We start from the raw sequence: 24,572 nt of genomic DNA, 5'->3' as shown, positions 1-24,572 counted from the left end.
AGCAGGAGGGGTGTGCCTCTATTGGGACTCAGTGGAGCTGGGTTTGGCTCTGTCCCCAACCTCTTTGCAGGGTTATCCAGGGCTCTTAGCCACACCTCCTGGGCCCAGTCCCAGCCCTGTGACCCTCAGTCAAGTAGGGCAGGAAACACAATGAACTGTGACCATTGCCATCATCACTACATTACTACCACAGCTGTCACCACAGCACCGCCTCTTGGAAAGTCACCTGGCCTCTGAACTTTAGTCCCTCCAGTCAGTGAGGGAAATAAATGCACTCTGTTGAACAGCACTCCTAGGCATCTGGAGGATGGGAGCACAGTGGGGTGGGGGGGTGCGATAAGGCCTCAAAGCAACAGTGCAAAAGAGTATGGCACTTGGGATTCTAGGTTCTGGCTTCTCAAGACAAAAGAAAGAGCCAGCGTTCCACAGCTAGTGGTTTTCCTACAGCCTATGAACAGTAGAACCTCGTGTGGCACCCAGCTGTGGAGCGTCCACCTAACTCTGGTGACTGGAAGTGGAGCTGGGACACTCAAGTCCACAGAGGCACTCTGCTCCCCACACAAGCATGATTCTCGGGAGGACAGATGGCAGGGCAGCACAGTGGCTGAGAGGCCAGTGCCTACTTCCTGGGGCCTGGGTTGCTCCTGATGCCCCAAGCCCACTGGGAAGTGTGCACCCCTCGTGGTGGCCGCCACACCAACCCCGTACTGCATTTATTCCTGACCTGCTTGCTGAGAGGGCAGGAGACTGTCTTCAGCATGGGCTGAGCCACGCTGGTTGGCCCTCAGAACTGCCAGGGTGCCAAGTACTCGGGTGTCCGGCTGCAGTGGGGACGCCCCCATGGCACACTGCTGACCGGGCAGGGTTCCGAAGACGGACAGACCGAGGCTTGACCCCAGCACAGCTGCTTGCTGGATGAGGGGACAGCCCAGAATCATCCTGGGCCTCATTAGCCAGTGGTGCCCGGCTATCGTGAAGATGAGTCAACGTTCAGGGTAAGGACAGAAACAAAAACAGCAGCAACAGCCCCTGGGCATGTGCCAGCACTCTGCTGCGAGTGTTCCAGCCCCAGAAGGTAGGGATCAGGTTCTCCATTTCACGGAGGAGAAAACGGGGTACACAATGCTTATGCTATGCGCTCAAGGCACCAGTTCCCACAGGCTGAGCCGGGACTCGCCGAGATTCCAAGCCTCGGCCCCCACACCGGACCTTTGCCTCTGGTACATGCAGCAGAGCCTCTGTAGCGGGGGCCCTCCTTTTTCTGTCTCCCCTCCTTATCTATTCTTCCGATTCTAACTTACTCGTCTGTTCCCAGACAGAGTGGCCGTCATCTGAGTTTCGCCCTTATCCCAATGAGCCCCTACCCAAGCCATCAGCTGTCATGAAGACAGGCAGCCCCCGCCCCTACCCTGTGGGCTTGTTTCTTTGTGGACTGTGAGGTGTATGAGGATGAATGGTAGCAGCGCCCATTCATTCTACTACTGCTACTGAAGGCGCACCTGTGTCATCTGCTTGGCTCTGGGGTGGCCTTACCTACCCACAGGTGAAAAATGAAGGCCTAAGCATTGTCTGACATGAGACTTGAACCTGGCTGTTTCCTGATCTAAATCCCCAGGCCCCTCCTGACCCTTTGATTGGTGACAGGGAGCTCTGCAGAAGATTCTGACCTCGAGTGGGGGTTCTAGATGCCCTGGGAGGAACGGATGAGTAACAGCAGATCACAGAGAAAACCACTTGACCCCCCTGCATGCTACATCCCTACCAGGGTACTCTCTAACCCCTGGGGTCAGGCACTCGCTGGCCTCTGTCTGAACGTCCTCGTGAGATCTTTACTCTCAGCCTCAGGGGAAGGGGTGGCCTATGATGACCACAACCTTACAGCCCAGGAAACCTGGGCCTGGAGACACAGGGCTCTCTGCCCTAGGCCTTACCCGCTCACCCACAAAAGCCCCATGTGCAGACCGCTTGGCTGGCAAGAGCCCTGCTGTACACAGAAGCTGCTTTGTAGCGTTTCCCCCAGGCCCTGAGGTGCTCCGTGTGCGGATTCTCCCCCACCCCCACTGGCTGTCCAGGCCGTCTGCAATAATTACTTGGCAGGGAGTTCGTGTTATCTAGGACACAGAGAAATCCATTCTCCCTAATGCAATTAAGTTCACAGGGCGAAGGAGGGGCAGAGTCCTGAATGCAGTTTTCTTTAGCAGGGTTTGCCACCTGTGCCAACGGTTGCCCCTTGCCTTCCCAAGTCTACATGCCAGCAAGCCTAGGCCCGCCAACAGATAGTATGCTGTGCAGAGCAGAATTCTGTATAAAGTGGGTTAGGCCTGGATCTCAGTAAGTGGTGCTTTGCTCCAGAAACTCCGAAGGCAAAAGTGTGCAGGTGACCCCGCTGTCTGGAGTGAGAAGCCAGGCTGGGCAGTCAGGTGCCACCTTCTGCATGCGGGAAGGCCCCAGGCTGCTCTGGGCCTCACCCTCCTTATCTGTAAGAGGAACCAAGATGGTGTGAAGAGCCTTACATGTACTTCCTCATAATCACCTGGATCTGTGAGTACTGGGGATGGAAAACTAAGGCTCAGAGAGGGTGAGGTAAATGCAAGAAGTCATACAGCTCCAACGCAGCAGGGCTGGGATCTGAACAGGAGCAAAGGCAGGCCCACCCGACGGAGTCTCTCATAGACCTCTCGTACGCCGACGGGTACGCAGCGTGGTCTGAGGCTTAGACAAACCTCAGCTCTGCCCTCTGACAAGCTGTGACTTTGGGCAATCAACTTACCCATTCTGTGCCTCCATTGAGGATTAAATATGCGAGCTCCCTTACTGCAGCGCAAATGAGCGCTCAAGAAAAACACTGGCTAGAGCAACTGCCAAATGGGACATGAGTGGAACGCAGCAAGCAGGTGCCACACAGCTGCAAGCTCCGACCCGAACAGAGCAGGTCCCTACCTGCCCGATGCACACGACCACAGCGTATCCCCCGGGGCCCACAGCGACACACTTTGGCTGAACGTCCAGTTTCACGACTGCTTGTCCACTGTTAGAGAGAAAGGAAGCACGTTACTTCGACGATGCAGCTCAGTGGAGGTATTCGCATACATTCGCTGTTAAACCACAGCAATGCTGCTACTTAGGAGAAGACAATTATACCACCATCTATACTGAAGGAAAGACTTGCTAAAATACGAGATGGGGGCAAAAAAAAGACCCATGACTCTGTGCAAAGAGATGACAAATCATGATGGGGGCCTGGGAGTGGGGAAGGAGTGGAGAAGCCAGCGCAGGGCATTGCTTATGTTCATGTTTATCTGTGGTCAGCCCTCACTCCACCTGGTTTGGCTTTTGTCACCATGTCTGCTGACTAAAGACTCTGGAGTTCACTGGGCACAGACAGAATTGAGTTCTGCTCCCCAAAATGGAAGGGTAACTTTTAAGAATCCATTACCTTTAATGGGTGAAAGTCACATTATCTTTAGTCTTGGCCAATGCTATCAAAACCTGTCCTGGAAAGACTCACACAATTTCTTGAAAACTGAGATCATCGAAGAAACTTCTGCATCACTGGGACAAGTGTGGCGTCCCCAAAGGCTCTGCAGCAAGGTCCTCAGGCCAAGGCTGGCTCTGTAAGGGCCTTGCCTTGGGTTATCTGGCCCAGGAAGACCTTTAGGTTACCACAGAGCAGTAGAAAGAGGACCAGGGCCCAGATGCCTGGGCTCTAGGGCCACTTCTGCCACTTGTCGGGAGGCTCAATTTACCTACAGATGCCCAGGCAGGCAGGGCCTCTGCGTCAAGGAGGGCACACCTGCTCAGAGCCGTGTGCTGGAACTGGTGCCAGCCATCCATCAACAGGCCCCAGGAGTCCCTGCCTCTCAGACAACACGACTTAGGCAGGATTACCAGGTAACAACAGGGTCTACACAAGAAGTGTAAGGGCAGAGGAGGGGTCAGTCCTGAGCATGGGGACACTGGACGTGCAGAGGCCTTGTCAGGGCCCGAAACACTTCCCTTTTAAGCCTTTCCAACTGCATTTAGGACTTCAGATCACTTGCAAACAGCTACTCTCCTAGTTCTACTGACTGCCAATCAAAGGCACAAGAGCAAAACCAAACAACATGTTCCTTTAACCAGATCACCGTGCCTGTCTCACCCTCCAGCAGAAGGGGGATGCTGTCTTGTACATAGCACATGCCCTGTGCCAGGCTCACCTAACCCACAATGGTCTGAGGAAGGCTCCACTGTATCCGCCTTTACTGATGAGGAAGGGGAGACAGAAAGAGACAGCAGTGGGTTCCTGAAGAACGGGGCTGTGATCTGTTGCCCCAGCTTCCAGGGCAGGGTCCACACCTGATCATCATCTGTGGGCAAGAACATTACCCAGACCACCTGGGTCTACAACACAGTGCTGGGCTCAGGGCCCAACAACCGGAGAACAATGCTGGGACAGGGTGGGAGAGATGACAGGAGCAGGTGAGGCACTCTCAAGAACAGGAACTGCTGGTGGCAAAAGCCCTCCGTGGGAGCTGAAGCTCATCTGAGAGCCCCGCAGAGCTGAGTGCTCTCACCTGTAGTCCCGCAGCGTGAGGTTGGTGTACCGCACGGTGTCGTCCATGCTGCAGCTAATGAGCTGCCCCGACTCGTCCACGGTCATCCTGGACACCTGGTTCGTGTGGCCCTTCCCAGCGAAGGAGTCGTTCTCCCCCGTCTCTGAATCCCAGTAATGTAGGGCGGGGGTTAAGGAAAAGCTCGGCCTCCAGGACTGTTGGGTGTTCTCAGGTGTGGCTTCATTAATAAGATTCTACATTTACATCAACGAATGAGAATCTCATCGCACATGGAGAAAACCATTTCTCAGGGGAAGCTGGCAGTGTCCACAGCTGACTGGTTCCTGTGAAGTGGTATCTGAGGTATGGGTGCCCCACCCAGAGACTGGATGAAGCAGAAAGGGAGCTATGCTTTAGGCCTCTGGGGACCAGCAAGCTGGGGATGCTCCAGGGCTTCCTCTGCCTCTAGCTGTGATGGGGCCTTAGGCAGGCGTACCCCTCTACCCCTACATTTCCTTATATTTGGGGGGGTGGAGGGTGGCAGGTCTGCCCTTCTCTCCCAGCACCGTGGGGACCTCCCTGGGTCCTGGACAGTCCCTCTGGGAGGTACAGCACATGCAGACCAGACCTGTCCACACAAAAGGCAGTTGTCAACGCATCACGGTGGTCAGGGAGGGCAGCAGAAAAACGCACAGCACATGCCCTCACCAGTAACGTGTGGTTGCCCCTGCCCAGGCACTCTGCAGATGGAGGCTCCAAGGTTCAAGACAGTCCCAAGAGCAGCGTGTCACCAGCCCCAGGCCACACAGGAAAAGTTCAACAGAAGCCCCCATCACCAGGGAGAAACCAGGACTCATTACAGAAGCCTAGATAAGGACTTTTAAGGGGGTCACAAACAACTCCAGGGAACGTGACCAAAGGGCCACAAAGCACCTCAGAGGAGCACTAGCACCGGCTCTGCAGACCACAGGCCGTGTGACTCTGGGGACGGCACTTCAGCTCGCTGAGCTCCTGTTTTCTCATTTTTTAAAAAAAGGGTACCCAACTTCAGGGTGTCCAGGTGCTTGTGAATTCTAAGAATCAAGAATCCCACCATGTGGAGTAGGGACAAGGCTGGCGCCAGCTGACATCTACAGGGAGAGTAGCAGCCCAAGTTCAGAGACGTCAAGCCACACACTCAGGGCTGCATAGCAAGAAGGGACTGACCAGGTCAGAGCTGCCCGTGGCTTTCCTCAGCGTGAGACCTGGAGCTGCCAGGGCCCCATGTGCAGACATGCCACCCCTAGGGGCCACACTGGTCAGAAGAGTGTGTGGCTGTGGCTGCAGCTGGAGCCACCTGGCTGGCCTGGCCTCTGGCACCGTGGGAACAGGAAATTCCCCTCCACAGCCAGCGGCTCCAGAGCCAGCTTCTGTGAGTCAAAGGATATTAATGTGTCCATCGTGGCTCCCGGAGTAGATGTAGGACTTGCCACCGTTTTTATGCACTGTCAGACACTGGATCGATTTACTGTGACCCTGTGGAGGAGACACGCCGGTTGGGTAAGCTGAGGACACGCTGACCTGCCCTCCGCCACCCGCTTTCCACCAACTAAGCCTCTGGGTATAACAGAGGGGGTGGACGCCCCTCCACCCATGGCAGTGCAGGTGTGTTGAGGCCCCAGAGCCTCAGCTGTCTGAATGCATGGCCCACGAGCCCTAAGTAACCTTTCTGGAGCTACCCAGTCACCTATAGACCCTACCCTTCGTTCCCCTCCCTCCAAGGTAACAAACCCAGACCTGGGCCCAGACATGGTCTGACCAAAGACCAGCACCTGAGTATCTCACGTGGCAGACACGTGGCCTGCAACCAGCTGACCAGCACCTATCAGGGTGGAGGCCACAAGGGCGTCCATCCAGGAGGCCCTGGCTTCTGAGGCTGCTTCTCTCTCCCTCCCAGGAACGCCGGCCCTGCTGAGGGCAGGGTTCTCTCTGACCACTGTAAAAGCCCCAGGCTGCCGCTCCCGCCCTAACCTCCCGACTGCTGCAGTGGAGGGCTCACAGGACTGGTCTACAACTAGACAGCTGCTTCCAGAGGGAGGCGTTTAGCCCCCTCCATATCTGATCCTGGGACGGAAATAACGGCTGGGGCTGTTAGAATCTCCTCACACCTCTCCCCTGCAGAGGGATGCCGGCTCGCAGTGGGTCCCTCTCCTCTTCCGTGAGTTAAGGGCTTTTCTGCAGGAATTCTTTAACTCTGTGGTATGCCACACGTTGCCACAATATGGCATGGATCTTTGGAGACAGGTACACAGTTACCAGTAGGACTGAAGAACGGGCAACAGATGCAGCTACTTCCATCTTTTCCACAGAAACAGGAAAAAATGATCACATGCTCCAGGAAGGGGCGCTGAGCTAGGCTGCCACCTTCCAACATGGCGTCCCATCAGTCCTGCTCCTTACAGTGAGGACCTCAGACCAACACTGCCCTCACCAGTGGGGCTCAGGCCCACCTTCCTGCTGAATCAGATCCTGCGCTCTGCAAGAAGCCAGGAGACTTGTGTGCACTCACTGCCCAGAGGAATTCACTAGAAACACTCCCAGCCCCGCCCAGATGCCCACAGGTGTTCCTTCTGGAGGCCTGCAAGCTCCTGCTACCCTGAGACCTCCCTGGAGACTCTGAGTGCCTCTGGGGCCGCCAGCCACTAGTGCTTTTTAGTTCCCGGGTGAGTGTAACATGCAGCCTGGGCTGACACCTGCTCCTCAACCCCACTGCAGTCCAGATCAGCACCGCGAACGCCAGCAGCACCAGTGTGACTCACACAGATGTGACATGAGTGGGGACGTGGGGATTTTGACAACTGTAAAAGCCCACAAGATTCCCTGTGGCACCAGCCCCAGACAGCTGGCAGTAGTGGTATGAGCAAGAGTGCTCTTAAGGCAGCCCCACCTGCACACCCGGGGGCTGATACCTGGAGCCCAGTGTTGGGGATGGCCCACGGGAAACTGTTTTTCTGGGCAGGGGAAGCTGGCTGGTAGCGAAGCCCGACTCACCCGTGTACCATTTCTCACCAGCCCACTTGGAGGCCTACTGGAACGCAGTCTTGACAAGAGCCCTCAGCTTTCCCAGGCAGCCATCTCCTCGGCCCCACGCTGGCACACCTTCCCTTTACACTCATCACCCTGGGCTGTGAGTCCAGCGAGGAGGCGCTCCCAATTCCCCTCTGTTCTCAGGCCCTCATCAAGGAAGCCTTTACAGTTCAGCCTTTTCCCGCTCAGCAATGCTGCTGCCCCCACTGCCCCCCAGCACAGAAGAACCTATGAATAATGAGTGCTAAGGCAACCTGGTCCTTAGAAGTCACACACAAGGTTAAGGAGGTCCCTTCCTCATGGGCAAATGCCCCTGTAAAAGGGGATGGTGATTCTAGCAGCCCCTCCTAGAAGCCATGGTGTCAAGGAGCCACCGACTGCACAGCACACTGCCGGGTGCATGAGCCCGGGGCCTGCCCCAGGCTGGCCTATACTAGGCTCTGCGGGGTTCAGAGCCTCTGAGAGGCTGGTCCCTAGAGCTCCACAGAAGCAAGCTGCAGTGGGTCAGCGAAGTGCTGGTGTTTGTCTCCCCGAGTGGTTTAAAGAAGGAGCCCAAGAAGGCTTGGCTGTGAGGATGAAGTGCGTTGTCTACGTCCCTGACACTGCACTGTCAACTGAGCTGGCGCGGATAGCGGGAGAAGCAGGACCCACGGGGGAAGGGTCCGGAAGCAGGCGCAGTGCTCCTCCCCAGGCTGGCATTCAGGGCCTTCACAGCTGGGCCCATGGACAATTCTAACTCTGTTTCCTCCTGAACCCATCGCTCCCTCATGAACCTCCACAGCATCTCCCTCACAGCCCTGCCCAGTCAAACCCCAGCCAGTGCCCAGGCCCAAGGCTACCTGCTCTTCTTCTTCCTCCTCCTTGAGGCTCTCTACTGGTGTCCCTGCACATGACAGCCCCTGGACTTCAGTGATGCCCCCTCACCTGCCCTGGTGCTCAGTGAGCTCCTGCTCTTGCCTGCAGTGAGGTGGGGCACAGGCTGTGCACTCCCAATTCAGGGAGGCTGAGCCCTGCAGGAAGTAACAGCTCTCAACAGCTGGGGCAATGGCCACTGCCCCCGACTCTCACAGTAGCTCAAGGGGAACTTGGCACCTGGCCTCCCACTGTGGCAAAACTCATGCCCCAAAAAACCAATAAGCATCCCTCCCTTCCACCAAAACCCCAAGGGCCAAGGAGGCCTGAGGACACCTCTCTAGCTTCTACCTGGCCTCTCCTCAGTTATCCTTCCTTGCTGGCCAGTGTCCTCTCCCGTGTCCACACTGGGGTCAGCGGCTTCCCCAGGGCAGGCCTTACCTTGATGACACGCAGGGGCTTGCTGGGGTTGTTTCTGTCCAGATAGTTGATGTACCCGGATAGGGAGACACTGAGCAGGTGGTCCTTCTGCCACAGGCAGCCCAGCTGTTGGTCCAGAACCGTGGTGCCCATGGGAAACACGCTGACCACGGAGTTCACGTTAACATCCCAGATCTTGGAAGTTTTGTCCCCGGAAGCAGAAAGCAAATGGGTGCTATCAGGACTCCAACTAACCTACTCAAACAAAAGGAGTGTGTCACGTGCCAGAGGACTTCAGACTGCAAAGAGAACCCACAGGGCAGCTTGCCCACCGCCCCCGTTTCTGAGCAGAACAGAAGGAGCCCAGAGAGGGGGTGGGACGGGAGTGGGCAAGGACGAAACCTGCCTTCCGGTCTCCTGTTTCAGCCACTAGCTTCTCCCGTCACCTCACTGCGACCTTAAAGCTTTTTTGGGCAGAGGCACAAAACCACCCCAACTTGTAGCCCCTCATTTCAAGTTTTTGTCTAACTCGAGTAGTGTGAATGGACTTACACATGGACTCGGCCAAATTCCCACCACTGGACCAGGAAACGTGTTCATACTCACGGCGTAAATCCCGCCGTCGTGGGCCTTGCTTCCGCCCAGCGCGCACACCTTCTCCCCAGTCTTCCCGTCATAGATGTATATCTTCCAAGAAACAAAAACATATGAAGGTCACGTGCGTGTGAACACCCTCTGGAGTAAGCAGTTTCTCTATGGACTGTGGCTCTAGAAAACCAGAGCTAATAGTGTGGTTTAAAAGCAGAAATGCGTTTACTGGGCTCTGACTATGCATCCGCAGAGATGGCTCTGAGCAGTCACAGGAGCAGGCAGACAAGCCATTCCCCACCCCCCTAAACCCATCGCAGCTCTTACCTGGCCGTCAGCACTGGCTGTGGCAAATCTGTTCCCATCAGGAGAGAATCGCACACAGTTGACAAAGCGGCTGTGGTCCTGCAGGAAGACAATGACCTGCTTGGTGAGGGGCCGTGGGCCTGACTCTAGGTTCAAGAATGTGCTCTATGAAATCCAGTCTGCTTGCAGCTTCACTGTGTGAACTGTTTGTCCACAGGAAAAGAAAATTTCAGAGCTTAAAAAGAGGTCCCAGGCAGTCCTTCAGTGGAGGGGCAGGGATCTGCTCCAGCCTCCCTGCCATGCTGACTGCTCTACCTGCTGGGAAGGCTGATCCCAAGGTAGGCCGCCTCCAGCTCTGCACTCCCAACGAGGTACCCCCAGGAGCCACCCTCTGCAAAGAGCTGGAGTCCTGATCCTTAAGCTTCATGATGGCTGAAACCAGGAGGCCTCTTCTTGGAGGCTTCAGTCCAGCTCAAGTGCTTGGTAGAATAATTGACTTTTAAACAAAGGTAAACAATGATTACTTTCATGGAGAACAAGAGTCTGAGCAAACAAGGGGAAATGACATGACTTCCAGGGGCAACTCTGTTACCAGAATAAGGAAATAAATGCATTCCTTCCTCAGCCAACAAGTGTCTGTATCAGAGAATGAGTCTCTAAGCAGTGGCAAAGCTGCCAACACCTGCTCCGCCCTCTCGCTGCCCACCTGCAGGTGGCGCTAACCCAGCAAGCGCACATCCAGTGCCACCAACTCTCTTGGCACAGGAAGGGCTCACCGCTCAGTGGGTACACATACCAACCTTCAGGAAAAGCAATTCAACCCAAGGAGGATCACCTGTGCCCCCCGCCCCCAGGTAAATCACAGACTTAATTTTAAAGCAGGAGCTACTTGTGTGGGGGAACTGCATGTGTTTGATCATGTAATGTTTTGAGTTGAACTGTGCCCCTCCAAAAGACATGCTGAAGTCCCAACCCTGGGACCCCATGAGACCTTATTCAGAAACAGGGTCTTTGCAGATGCAGTTAAGATGAGGTCTTTAGGATGGGCTGTGAGTCCAACAAGACTTGGTGTCCTGGACACAGATAGAGTTGGAGATGGGAGTTATGCGCACAAAAGTAACCCCTAGGGCTGTCAGTTATCTGGGAAGGACTGGGAGGAAGTGCGTCCCTGCCCACACCATTACTACAGACTTCTGATTTCCAGAGAATAAATTTCCATTACTTAAGGCACTCAAACTGTGGCTTAATGAACTATTATGGCAGCTGCAGCAGACTAATACATGTAATCAATGCTGCCTCTGTGCCCATTTCACCAATGAAGAAACTTAGGCCCAGTAAGAGCAATCAGGTGCCTGGGGATCACCAGGGCCACACTCAAGGAAACTGACATTCCCACAAGGTCCGTCAGAGTCAGCAGAGGATACACATTTGGCCGAATCTGGCAATGTCCCCACAGCCGGATGCTCGTGGTGCACGAAACCACACTATTCAGTTCTTGGCTCTGGGAGGCCCACTCCCAGCCCCAGAAAGCAACCTGGGCTTCCTGCACTTGAAGATTAAAGCATTTCCTCCAGCCAACAACCCAAACTTGCTTCCCTCTGGTGACCCTCCTCAGTGCTGCCAAGAACTGCTCACGGCTGGGGTCAGGCTGGACACCGGCACAGCAGGCCCTGGTCCTGCACCTGAACCGGGACCTCCCACCTCAATTAAGATGAAAGCCCGAGAAATCACACATTTTGACAAAGGGAGTCCCAGTAATTAACTCCCTGGGAGCTACTGAGGGGGGTGGCAGTCCTGTTTCCACCCCAGTGAACACGTAACCGGGTTTTTGGGGTGCTGGTGAGGCACAACTCCCCTGAGAGAATGTTGTAGGTTTTTGGTTTTCGCCCTCTTAGGAAATGAGAGCGGACCACAGCAGGTGCGCAGTAAGCTTGTAAACTAAACACCGAACCCAAGAAGTGTTGCAGAAAGGCGATTTTATTTAGGTAGAGAAAAGAGGGGGAAAAAAGGAGGAAAGAGAGAGAAGTTTCCATGAAGAGTGTGGAAGGGGACTCCACAGGGGAAATCCAGGATGGGACAGAGAGCTTCCACTATGTGGGAAGGGATTTCAGAGAGCTAGGAATCCAGTGTAGGTGAAGAAGCAGGGGAATTAATCCTGGGAGAAACTCCCACCTTCCGAAGTTCCTCTGGCCAATGAAAGGAGTTTCTTTAAACTTCTGCTGGGGTGACTAACTCTTAGTTTTTTCCCTTGCCCGAGAAATTTAAACATAAACGGTTAAATCTTCCGGATGGAGAGAGATGGGAGGGGGGCATGGCGCTGGGAAATTTTTGACCTTAAAACTACGCCCCCTCGTGGACCGGGAAAGAACACATTTCCTCCAGCAAACAGTCCTCCCGGCCTCATTTCAGGGAGTGCTGTTGCGGGACTTGCAATCCGCTCTATGACTGAAGAGCTTGTTTTATGTGGGTTGTGGTCACCGCCCTCAAGGAACAGGGATGCAAACACCAGGCTGCCTCAGCCTGAACTTGGGCTTGGGTTTGTGATCAGCTCACAAACAATGGGGCTGGCGAGCCCTTTGCCAGCCCCTAGCACCTGGGTGCTGCAAGGCTTGGCTAGGCAAGGCAGTGCCGAGTTACAAGGCATGCAGTGCTCAGGTGGGCCCAAGGCTCACCCAGCAAGTGGAACAGGGATGTGGGACCGCATGGCCATTTCTGGCTCTGGTGCTAGAGGTCCCTCTTCCTTGTGTGTAAGCCCAGTTCTGTGTCTGTTCCTTTTGTAGCTTCTCCCAAGTTCTACGGCCAGCCTTCTCTGCTTTAACGGTCTGTGTTGAATGCTTTCTAGCATTTCTAGGTATGTGAATTTGGGGAAAGCAGTTTCCCCAGGAGGCCTGGTTCCACTCAGCTGCTGAGCGTGAAAACCAACTTTCCGGATGGGGCTCCGGGCCTCTCCAGAGATGCTTTTCCCCTAGAGGGGCCATGGAGGCCCGTGGGCAAATTTTTCACAGGAGAGAACACCAGGCCCAGAGGGGCAGCTAACTCCAGCCGCTTCATCTGCTTGAATCTGGTATCCAGTTTCCTGTCCAGAGCACTCATCTCAGCTGTGCTGGCTCCTGGGCCTTGGGCAGGTGCTCAGCAAGCCTGGGGATGCTCCGGCCAGAGCGATCCCAGGTCAGATCCCTAATGCTGCAGGCATATACACCTCTTCTGCTGTTACCTGTCATCAGGGAGCCGTCACGCATTGAGGGCCTGTTCCCACTGGGGTTAGCCGATGGAGCCCACTTCTCGCCTGTGTCAACACGGCCCACGGTCCCCTGTCCATGTTAGCCCATAGGGTCCATGATCCCTGTGTCAAAGGGCCTCACAGGGTGGTTCCCAAGAGGGCTGCAGGAACGAGCCAGCTGGGGTGCAGGCAATGGTGCAAGGGCCTGAGAGGCAAAGCCTTTCCAGACCCCCTGGGCGGAGGGACAGGGGTGTGTGCACCACCACTCCTTCCAGATGAGGTCAAATAACCAGGCCTAACCATGACATAACCACAGCTCGAGTCCTAGACCTCTGACCAGCGCACGGAGTTCTCTCTCTGTGTAACTCCACTTCCTTGGCCAGCACAAGCCCTGACCTCACACTGCCTTCCCACTGGCCCTCCACCCCAGCCTGAACTTCCCTCGAGGTGCAGTGGGCCAGGGAGACAGTTGGGCCTGGCTGACCCTGGGTCCTTCTGACTAAACAAGTTAACAACTGAGAAAAGAGCTCACTCCAAATGCCCAAATCATCCCAGTGCAGATGAGTGGGTGGGACAGTGGACACTGATTGCTCTTGCTACAAACTGGAGAAAAACATTCAGCCACTGTTCAATTTCAGCTCGTAACAAGTGCCAATTTTCAGTGGCTCCCCGAGGTCAAATCATGGACATTCCTCCTCCAGTTCCAGGTCCCGGAAGTGAGGACACTCCTGGTCACCCAAAACCCCAGTATCCTAAATCCGGCACCTCCCCAGCCCCAGAACCCAGCAGGGGCAAGGGAGGGGTCTGGCACAGGCCAGGGACATGAATGCCCCTGGCGCAGCTCATCCCCATCATCTTTTCCTGCACCTCAAGCCAAGGAGTCCAAATGCAGGGACTGATGTCTGCTCCTAAAATAGTCCCTTCAAAGAGAGAAGCCGTGAAAAGCCCATTAACCAAAAAAAGCGAGGGCTAAAAATAGCCCTTTCCACAGGAAGGCCAGGCCAACAGACAAAGAGGGGGAGGGCTTGGCGGAACCTCCTGGGGAGTTCAGGCGCAGCAGCTTCCTGGGGCTGCCCTCCCAGGCCCCTGCCAACCAGTGGGGCTGCAGTACAATCATCCCTGGTGTGGATGGCCCAGTGTCCGGTCCACACTCCTGCCTGTCCTCCCTTGTCAGAAGCTGACCTGTATTAATGAGGCCTCCTCCCCACAATCCTCACTCCCTCCTGCCAACACGCTGCTCCTCACCACCGAGAAAATGGAGGCTTGAAGCACTTAGGTAATCATTAAGTATGGCATCCATGCCCACATCACAGAGGGACAGAGCGCTACAGGCCCCAGCTGGCCTAACCCCAGCACACACATGCTCACTATCTACCTGGTCAGCTCAGGAACCCTCTGGGAGCCCACCCCATTCCCACCAGCCTCAGCTGACCCTGTATACACGAGGACCACAAGCCCTTTACCATGGAAATAACCTGTGTCCAGCCATGCTGTCCACACGCCTACACGCTGGTGGAAGGGGACAGGCTCTCAGTCCCCTGTGCCCAGCCCCACCCCGCACAAGCCTAGCACAGGGCCTACTGGGCCCTTGGTCAGTAGGTATTCCCAAAACACCTTTATCCTGTTACCAGAGAGGCTGGTTCTGGCCCCCCATCCTTCAGCCCACCCACCCCTCCCTCACCTCCCAGCAGACTTCCCTGCAAAGTGCCCTGAGGCAGCCCTGCGGCCCCGACCCACTTGGCTCAGCTGAGGGGCACCAAGGAGCTCCCCGCCTGCCTGCCTCTCCCATTACCTGGGAAGGGTCAGCTCAGTCACCACGCTCCATGGAGAACAAGGACCACATAAAGGAACAACAGGCTCATCCTAACTAACCATCCTTGGGCCACGTCACCCTCCCTGCTGTCTGCCCCTGGTCCTCATGAATCAGCCATCAGCCCACTGAAGAGCAAGGCCAGCTGACAGGAGGGGTGGCATGTGCTGAGGACCAGGGATGGGTCCTATGCCCATTGCAGGGGCGTGGCCTGACAGCCACCATACAGGCTGAAAGGGCTGGAACATGTGCTCTCTGCCCTGTCTTGAGTAAGGAAATATGACAAAGAAAAATCACCAGAAACCTTGCCTGTTTAGAGTTACCTACTCGGAAGAGCACTGCTGGCGGAGGTTTCTAGCCATGTGTGGCTCCAGCCTACGTGAGGTGTGAGGTCCCCATGGGATGGAGGCAACGGGGCAGAGGGAGCAGTGTCACCCCACCGAGGGAACCCAGGAGTCCCCCATGCCAAACGTTTTTCTACCTAGAATCTCAGCTGGTTAGATTTGGCAGAGTCCCCAGTTCCGCATCATAAGGCTGGGTTTCCAGGAAGACGTGCTGCTCTAAGTAACCATCAAACTCAAACTACCTGGTGCAACTCCTAGGACCTGGAATGTGCACACAGCTCTGAGCCACACTCCAGAGGGGGCATGTGGTCATCCTAGACCAGAGGAAGCAGATGGCCAGAGGCAAAGAACCTGGAGCAAGTACTGTGCCAGGGGAAGGCAGACAATGGAGAGAAACTCAGTGGGGACTTTACACCCATCTGAGTACCTATCCCAGGGTCCTGCCTGGCGTGAAGAAATTCCCATGGGTGAGATAGGGGGAGGCAGGGAGATGGTCTTGCCACCCTCCCTTTTTCAGGCCATAGTCAGATCCTCCAAGGGAAACCTAACCCAGGGTTCGCAGAAGGCCAGCACTGGAGACCAAGACCAATGTGCCTAGGGTCTCCTTTCGGAACCCTTCTCCTGTGATCCCGGGAGTTCCTGCTGCAGCTCACCCACCACGTCTTCAATGTCACTGGGGAGGGATGAGCCAGCACCCAGGCTTATTCCTGGCCAGATCTTCCTCCACCCCCATCTTCCTGGAGCCCCATTCAGGTTCTGGCAAATGAAGACCAAAGCTGGGCCATGATCCCTCAGGCTGAGGGCACACAGGGGAACCTGGCTCATGCTGAGCTGGGAGTCTGCACTCGCTCTGCACACAATGGGCTGTTCAACAAAAAAGGGAAAGCCACGTGACTCCCAAACATGGGCCAGTGAGATGGAAAGTGGCCCACCAAGGTCCCTCTGGTTTTCCTCTGAAATGCAAATTGCATTTTGGTTCAGGCATAGCATCATGGGAGTTCTGCTTCAGCTTGTACTGACGCCTTCAGAACATGCCATGTTCCTTTTTAAGGCAGCAGTTGCAACTTGACCCTGCTGGTCCCTTCCCAGTCACCTGCTAGTCCCTCTGCCACTCAGGTGACTAGGGAAGCACCTGCCACCCCACCTCTGCACCCCAAGCTCCAGGCAGTTTCCTGGTCCCGGCCACATGGGGCCTCTGCAGGGAGTGGGTGCGGAAGGCCAGATGAGGACATGCCTGAGCTGCCGCCAGTCATTCATCCTCTGGAGCGGGGGGCCTGGCCAGCTAAGGCCACCGCAGCCTAAGCGTTGGGGTGGAAGCGAAGGCAGCCCTGACCCAGCAGTCATGGGCTGTGGAAGGACAGACGTGGGGAAAAAAGACCACTGCTGTGTGGATTTCACAGTAAGTGGAATTTCATTCCCTTTAAAATACAGAATTCCCACAAATACTTTAATTTGAAAAATCTTTTACTATAAAAGGCTCAACTAATTCCCAAGAATTTCCACATCCCAGGCTTTCTGACTACATAAGAAGAGCCCACATACAGGAGGAAGCCCAGCCATGCTCAGCCCACCACGTCCTCAATGCCAGCTGTGGCTGGGCCTCAAGTGAGCACTCACGCCTGCACGCACTTCCCGTAGTCACAGGGTTGGTCCTGAGTGCACGGCCAGAGCTTTCCTCTGAGGTTTGGAGGGGTTAAGTGCAGACACCCGCCGAAGTGCATCAGTACCTCAGAAGGCATTTCTGGGCAGGTGTGGGGTCCCTGAGCACCCTTCCTGTACTTCCTATGCATGGGCAGTTGAGGCCGCACGTGTTTCCTGAGCATGTGGATGGCCACTGCTGTCTCTGACACCCTCCCTGCAGCTGTGGGTGCAGCATGGGATGGTCACTGTCACCCTGTTTCCGGCAGGGCCCAGAGGCACGACTCACCCGAGGGTGGCAGAGCCAGCTAGCTTTGTGCCAGGCCACAGCCCTTTTCATCTCTCCCAGGCAGGGCCCATGGTTGTGGGTTCCACAGAGACTTCTAGATACACGGTGGTACCCACCATGGAGCTGGGATAGCTGGGCAGACATTTCTACCCAACACTCCTGGGCTGGGCTGTGGGTGAAGACCTTTCTGAAGTTAGAAAGGACAACGAAAGAGAAACAACATTCTGGCCAAGCCCCCAAGCAAGCACACGGGCACAGTGGCCTGATGAAGAACGCTGGCTCCAGCCTACCCCTAGAACAAACCCTGGCTCCCGTTGCCCCTCTGAGCAGCCTGTGCTGGGTTTAATGCACATCTGCAGAGTGGAAATGAACCCTCCCAGGGCAGGCAAAGGAGGTCCCACCCACAGCCGGCTTCTGGCTACAGGCTACTATAGAAGCCTCTGAGCTACCTCCACCTGCTCTGGGCTGAGAAGGGGTGTGCAGCTGACTCAGGATTACTCAGCCTACTCCACTGTCCCTCCACCCCACCAAAGAAACACAGCCTTCAATACAGGTCCCAAAATAGCTAGGTCTCCACTACCTACCCATCAAGTGGTGGACACAGGAGCATGGTCTGAGAGCTACCTCGTGTTCACCTGCACACAGGGGCTTCCCTATGCTTTCACCTGCCTGGCCAGGCTCAGCTCAGCCTGCGGATTCACAACAAAATGAAGGCTGTTTCACCACAAATGGGCATCCTTGGAAAGCCCTCCTGTACCCTAAGCCAAGAACAGTCTCTGGAAGTTCTGTCCACTTTATGAGTCCCGTCCTTGCCCTTTCCAACTACACTGTGTGGGTATTTATGATTCGTGACATGACGTCACTAAAATGGACAGTGCTCCTCAGTGAGCCACCTTAAGGATACGATCTCATAAATCCTCCATGAGGCAGACAGTAAAACCACGGACCGCCCCGAGACCTTGGCCCAATCTGCAGAAACAACCTCCTCCAGGGACATCATTAGTCCCTAAAATGTGCGTTTCTGGGTGCGTTGTTCTCGTCCACCCTCGTCCACCCTCGGTGCAAGCAGAAGCAGGACTGGGAAAGCTAGGGCAGAGGGCAGGGCCGTGCTGAGATACGCTGCTGGGCTCGCCCAGACGCCTGCACTGCCAGGGTAGGGAGTTGGCCAACATAGATGATCCGGGCCTGCCAGGTGGCTGCTCCCACTTCAAATTTATAGTCAACACCCTCAGATGCTGCTGGCCCCTGCACACCCCCATCCTGTAGATGGGAGAAGTGAGGAGGCTAAATGAGGCCTGGGTACTTGTCTAAGGCAGGGCGCATGTGTGCCATGGGTCTCTGAAATGCTGCCATCTACACCCAAATCCTGTGGCACTTCACTGCTGCATTTGTGGTACATTTCTTCCATAGACAAAATATCTTTCATTAGAGCTGTCTGTCATGTCTCTGCCCTGTCTCTAGGGGAGGCCTGAGAGACCAATTTGGACATCCTGCAAGCTCATTTCCTCTGCCACTTTAGTGGCTCAGCTAGCAGCAGGCCCTGCAGGCTCCCCTCCAATCCCAGGTGTTCGCCTGGTTACACAGCCTCAGGGAAGTCCCTGCCCCAACCCCCGACATGTGCACATCATGCTAGGGCAAGGCCCTTCCTTGTGACAACCCCTCATGCGCAGCTGAGGGCCTGGGGAGGACAAAGGCTGAGTGGGGAGCCCTCCCTCTCTCTGCATACCCCTGTGAGCCCACTTCTGTCTGTGTATCGTGGCATATGTGGCATGAGCCGTGGTCTCTCTGCCATCAGCATCTAAACAGGCTCAGCCTCTGCTAGCCTCATATATAAACCACAAACTTCACCCAAAAAGAGAAGTTCACTTACACCAATTGTGAACTTGAACTTGAATGGGGGTCCTTCAAAGAACGCAGCGCAGTTATCGTCGCTTCCTGTGGCCAACCGGTATGGCCGGCTTTGCTTGATGTCCACACTGTTGATGACTTTGTTGTGGCCCGTGATCTCGCCCACAGAAGAGCCACTATCCCACAGGAAGACTGCTCCGAACCTTGACACAACGAAAAGAGTGGAAGACAAAAAAAAATCAATCCCAGAAGGTCGGAGAGCAATCTGAGAGCTGAGCTGCCAGTACACAGAGGATGGACGGACTGACTGTAAGCAGGCAGCTCAGGACACCACAGGGACAAGCGAGGGAAACACTGGGGTTCTGGTTCCACGAGGCATTTGTCCACATGACCCAAGAACCAGATGGGGCAGCGCCTGTGGGAAGGGACTGCAAGTGTGTGTCTGTGGGGCCCCACGCCAAAGGACCTGGGACTACTTTATGGCTTCACCACTCTCCTTACCGTTCTGTTGGGAGGGAACAGTTACCATCCCCTACAGGAATGGAGATGCCTTGCTCTTGGCCGACATTCAACAAAAGCATTGGTTTAGTTACAATTTGCTACTGAATAAAGAAGGAATGAAGGTCAATAGGAATGACTTGGAAAACCATGAAAAAATACCTACTGGCACATGTACGAAAAAGTGCCTTTCAGTGAGGGACATGGACATGCCACTCTCAAGTTCAAGTGCTTATGGCCAGCCACGGTGCTGTAGAGGGAACCCTAACTGTTCTTGAATTTTAAAACCTGGATTCCAGCACTGACCTCACTCACTGGCCCTGAGGGCTGGAGCCAGAGTGCCACCCATGAAGCATCACTGCCCTCACTCCTCCATGAGGGACCCTTAGGGGAGGTGCCCCTCTGGAAGAAAGTTTCACCCTTCCTGGCAGCTTCGTGGGGCAGCCGCTGTGAGGGACCCCAATGAAAGCAGTGTCACTCTTTCACTGTCCCCTTCCTGCTGCCTGCAGGTGGGCATGAGAGCTGGAGTTCTAGGAGGAAAGGGACTCAGGACGTCAGAGGAGATGAGTGCTGGGCCCTGGTGACAAACCCGCTGTGATGTGGCGTTCTGCCTTATGTGTGGCTAGAGCCAGCCCTAGCAGGGGCTGGCACCTACTAGGAGCTCAACCCTCAGGAGTTCAAGTTAGTACAGACCCCACTGCGTCCCCGTCCCACCAGGGTCATGGCACACGGATGTGAGCCTTGGGAACAAGGCAAGGAGGGGTTGAGAAGAGTGACTCACTTCTCCCTTCCTTCCCCGACCACGGCGATCCTCTTACTGTCTTCAGTCCACGCAATGTCTTTGATCTTCCCGGCGAAAGGCTGGTACTCGTACTTCAACAGGTGCTCCTTCTGCGTGGTATCCCAGATTCTCAGCTTCCCAGACACATCTGTGGGACACAGCAGCGGGGGAGAGACACATGTCACTGCCGGGCCAGGGCGATGGCCACAGACCCACTCAACACGGGTCTGCTTGCTTAGGCTCTCTGGAGGGAAAGGCCTAGTGAAGAGAACGTGTCTTAGGGAAACACTATATTCAGCCACTCTTAAGGCAGAGCCTGTGGCTCCAGTGGCCTGCCATTCGGGGCCTCTGCATTTTGCCAAAAATCATCTGGATAACAAACCCTGCTTAGGCATCGGAAGCAGCCCAGGGACACATGACGGCAAAACTCCAATACGCCGGGAAGAAGTTTAGTTTCCTTACTGCATTTCTTTTCTTGTAGGGGCATCAGAATGACATGTGGGCCTCAGGCCACCTTTGTGCAATGACACAACACTGGCTAAACCTGCCTCTCCTGCGCAGCTGCTGCAGCGACTTCTGGAAATGAGGTGCACGGCTGTGAGGGTGCAATGGGCTGCCCGGTGCGATGCCTGAGTGTGGTCTGGTGGCTTCCACCTGGGCCTGCAGACCTGGCTCCCTGTGCAGCTCCCTGACAGTGGGCCACTGCCTGGCAAATCAGCAGCCTCACTCACAAACCGAGTGGCTCCGAGACTCACAGGAATTCAAACGTAAGATTCTTTTGTGAGAGTAGGAGGTGGGTGTTGCGGGGGAAGGAGAACTGTACGCAGAACTTGAGGCTGATTCTCTTCTCACTGGAGCGTGGGCAGCCAACTGTAACAGAATCAACACTGGGGGCCACGTACCCCCAAGCCCCACCATGATCCTGTCACCAAGTACCAAGTCCCAATCCTGACACACCCTCTCCAAATGAGCACTGTGTTGGCGTGAAGAAATGGGAACACTGACTAACTCTCAAGGCTTCACAGCTTAAAACTTCGGCTCCATCCTCCACGCAGGCAAGGGCGCCTGCCTTTCCACAGGATCCTCAGGCCACGTTAACACCCAACACAACTCTACAGCCGCTTCCGTGAAAAGAGCTTTTGTTTTCTTGGTAGGGTTGAACAGCTCAAGGGAGGGCAGCAGCTAAGAGCCAGGCCTTGGGAACAGGTGCCCTGGGTTCAAATCCAGCCTCTGCCACATAGAGGCTTTGTGGGGCTCAGCAAGCAATGTGGCCCGTGTCCTTATCCAGAGTGGGGAAATAACAGAGGAACCTCAAGGGGCAGCTATAGGGTTTCACGAGTTAACACATGCCAAGTCTCCAACTAGTCCTCAGTGCACAGCAAGAGCTCGTTATGAGTCAGGTAAGACTAGTCCACGAATTAACTGAGGCTCTGCACAGGCCACTGAAGATGCCTTGCTTCTGGGAAGAGACACAGCCCGCGCCTAGACTGAGCCAGGCCCTGAGATTCGGGAGATGCACATAAGGACTGTCCTGCTCTCAGGCCAGCTGTGGGAACAGGCAAGAGGAGATGCCAAATCCAGCAAAGAGCACTAACTAAGGGGAGTTCCAGAAGGGCCCAGGCAGACCACCTGCTGTGCTGCCCGAGGTGAGTTCCAAAGGTGACCTAGAGATCTGCTTCGTTGAGTCCTTTCACTGATAGAACGGGCCGGGCAGAGGGGAAGGAGGTCAGGAGAGGAAGGCACTGGAGGCTGCAGCATCGGAGAGGAGCAGCATGTGCAGGAAAGGCATGCACCTATACTCAGGAGCATATGTAACCACACATGTACATATGGCCACACACGCACATATACGCAGACACACATTCACACATGTACATGTGACCACATGGTCTGCTGTGCTCAGGCCCACCCAGGGCCCATGCTGCCCCATGGAGAAGACAGTGCTCTCCAGAACAAGGCAGAGGGCGCCCCACCCTCTCACACAGGCCAGCCCAGCCGTCCCACCTCCCTGGGCTCGGCAAGCCGATGCCTGTTCCGTCCATCAGCCAGGCTCCATTCCAGGTCTAGCTTCCCAGTTGTTTTTCTACTGCCTCCCCTACCAGACCATCAGCCCCCTCCCGTTGGACCCTGCTTATTTATGTAATTATTCTTCGAAGCAACTGGGGTAGGAAAGACAGTGGGACCTAGGGAGCAGGCACTCAGACCCCAGTCTAATGACGACAACCCTGATGAAGTTGCCAAACACTGTCCGAGGGCCTGCTGGGTGTCAAATCCCATGCGGGAGGCAAAGCAGTGAACCCAATAGGCTAAGCGCCTGCCCTGCTACGAGTCCAGAGGGGAGAGAGACAGTAAACGCACACCTTCAGCTATTTGTTAATCCAGCAGTGCAGGGGACAGAGTGAGGATGGGAAGGGCTCCCTCTCTCCATAAACTCACCAAAACAAGCGGCTGCACCAAGAAGAGCCACTGTGCTCGGGCCCTTTGCTCAGGGCATCTGCATCATCCCCGTACCCCAGAGCCAAGCCGTCTCTGGTGAGCTACCTCTAATGGCCCCTTCCTCCGGAAAGCCTGCCCTGGGCCTATGGCCAAACCATACACCTGTCACCTGGCCCTTGCTGACTCCCAAGGCCAGCCTGGAACGATGGCCCCAGCGCCAAGGAGATGGAGCAAGGCAGACCACAAGCATGGAAATAACCTCAGGAAAAAAGAGACCTGGGTCTGCCCCAGAAATGACCCCTGTACTCTGAGGACCGCCCCCTGGGAATGTGGGCTCCCAGAGGGCAGACCTACCACTGCATTCAGTGCTAGAGGCTTCCAGGTGCGGGGCCCTTCCCAAGGTCCAATCCAGCAGTCATGAACCAGTTAGACTGACAGGGTCTAAAGATCCTGCAGAGGGCTGGAGCCAGCTGCCGGGTAACCCACTTAGTGGGCCAGCACAGCTCTTTCTCAGCCCCCTTCCTCCGAACCACTCCCCCCATTACACTATTTTTAGCCCAACTTCATCTCTGCAGCAAACGTCCCAGTGTAAGCTTTAACAATTGCTTCGCTCTATTCAAAGAAATGTATTAGAAACATAAAATGTGATCTCGTCCAAGAACACCTGGATCTGGGGATGGCCCAACACTACCCTGGGTCCTCCACAAAATCAGGGCACTTTTCAGAGACGACAGCATCCCACGATGGCCACTTATTGACGTGGTTTGTCCTTTGCAACAGTCTCCGCAACAGCCTTCCATTGATTTGCCTCATTGGACACCCTTCTGGGGACCAGGGAGAGGGCAGGCCTGGGCCTGCAGGCTCTCAGCTTGCAGCTGACAGGGCAGGGACACTGTGCCAGGCAGGGGTGGAGGCCTCGCCAACTGCATTCCTCTCCTGAGAAGAAACTTCTCAAAGCACTTGACTCTATGTTAAACATGTAAAAGACATTCGGGCCAAATCTTGGTGCTTTAAATGAAGAGGCTTTTTCTGGCACGCAGGGTTTGGAGAAAAAAATAAATCACAGAGCTAAATGAATCATGGGACGTAAATGAGAGCATGTTTTACAGGTGGAGTTGGAGAAGATCTAAACACAAAAATCATTACATGCCTACTATGAGCTAGACTCTGGGCCCAACCCTTCACTGTAACCATGGCCAACCGCCAGCAGCAGTCAGCCAGCTCACCCAGTGGCCTGGCTTTATCAGAACAGAGCCCCAGTTTTGTGACAGGTAATGGGTCACCCAGGGGCTAAGTACCCATTAGTGCAAAAGCCATGCTGGGCATATTCATGCCTTACCGGCTGCTTCACCACACCCTACAAGGCAGACACCAGCAACCCCAGTTTGCAGGAGAAAATTCAGGCCCAGGAAGGTGAGTTACTCAACTAAGCTTACACCATTAGTAAGAGGCTGCCATGGTCTGAATTATGACCCCCAAAAGCATGTGCTGGAAACTTCATCCCCAATGCAGCAGCGTTTGGAGATGGGCCTAAGGAGAGGTGATGAGGCCATGGGAGCTCTGCCTTTGGGAATGGATATTATGGCAGGAGTGGGTTCCTGATAAAAGGACAAGCCTCGCTCCTCTTCTCTCACCTTCTCTCTGCTCTTCCGCCATGAAATGACACAGTAAAAGGCCCTTGACAGATGCCCAGCCCTTGATGTCCAACTGTCCAGCCCCAAGAACCATGAGCCAATACATTTCTGCTAGCTATAAGTTACCCAGTCTGTGGCATTCTGTTATAACAGCACGAAACAAACTAAGACAGAGCCAAACCCAGGTCTTACCCAACCCCAAGGCCCACCAACTCCCACAAACCCTTCAGGATAGGCTGCCGTGCACACGCAGGGCGGTACAGGTGGAGGGCCACAGCAAGTGTGAATCCCGCCCTCTCCTACTGCTGCT

At 55.1% G+C, this 24,572-nt stretch overlaps 1 protein-coding gene across 1 annotated transcript in view; it reads right to left on the bottom strand.

Annotated features, from left to right (window-relative positions):
- WDR1 (WD repeat domain 1) overlaps nucleotides 1-24,572 on the bottom strand; it is a 43,667-nt gene that overhangs the window by 4,630 nt on the left and 14,465 nt on the right. Inside the window, exons 4-11 of the mRNA XM_054253477.2 lie at nucleotides 20,193-20,340; nucleotides 18,936-19,116; nucleotides 9,786-9,863; nucleotides 9,477-9,557; nucleotides 8,892-9,125; nucleotides 5,955-6,047; nucleotides 4,554-4,705; nucleotides 2,941-3,028 (exon numbers count right to left, since the gene is read on the bottom strand). Of these exons, the coding sequence (XP_054109452.1) occupies nucleotides 2,941-3,028; nucleotides 4,554-4,705; nucleotides 5,955-6,047; nucleotides 8,892-9,125; nucleotides 9,477-9,557; nucleotides 9,786-9,863; nucleotides 18,936-19,116; nucleotides 20,193-20,340 (1,055 nt within the window). The remainder of the gene's footprint in view (nucleotides 1-2,940; nucleotides 3,029-4,553; nucleotides 4,706-5,954; nucleotides 6,048-8,891; nucleotides 9,126-9,476; nucleotides 9,558-9,785; nucleotides 9,864-18,935; nucleotides 19,117-20,192; nucleotides 20,341-24,572) is intronic.

Source organism: Callithrix jacchus, chromosome 3 (genome assembly GCF_049354715.1).
Source record: "Callithrix jacchus isolate 240 chromosome 3, calJac240_pri, whole genome shotgun sequence".
NCBI lineage: Eukaryota > Metazoa > Chordata > Mammalia > Primates > Cebidae > Callithrix > Callithrix jacchus.
This window is presented reverse-complemented; position numbering and strand designations above follow the sequence as displayed.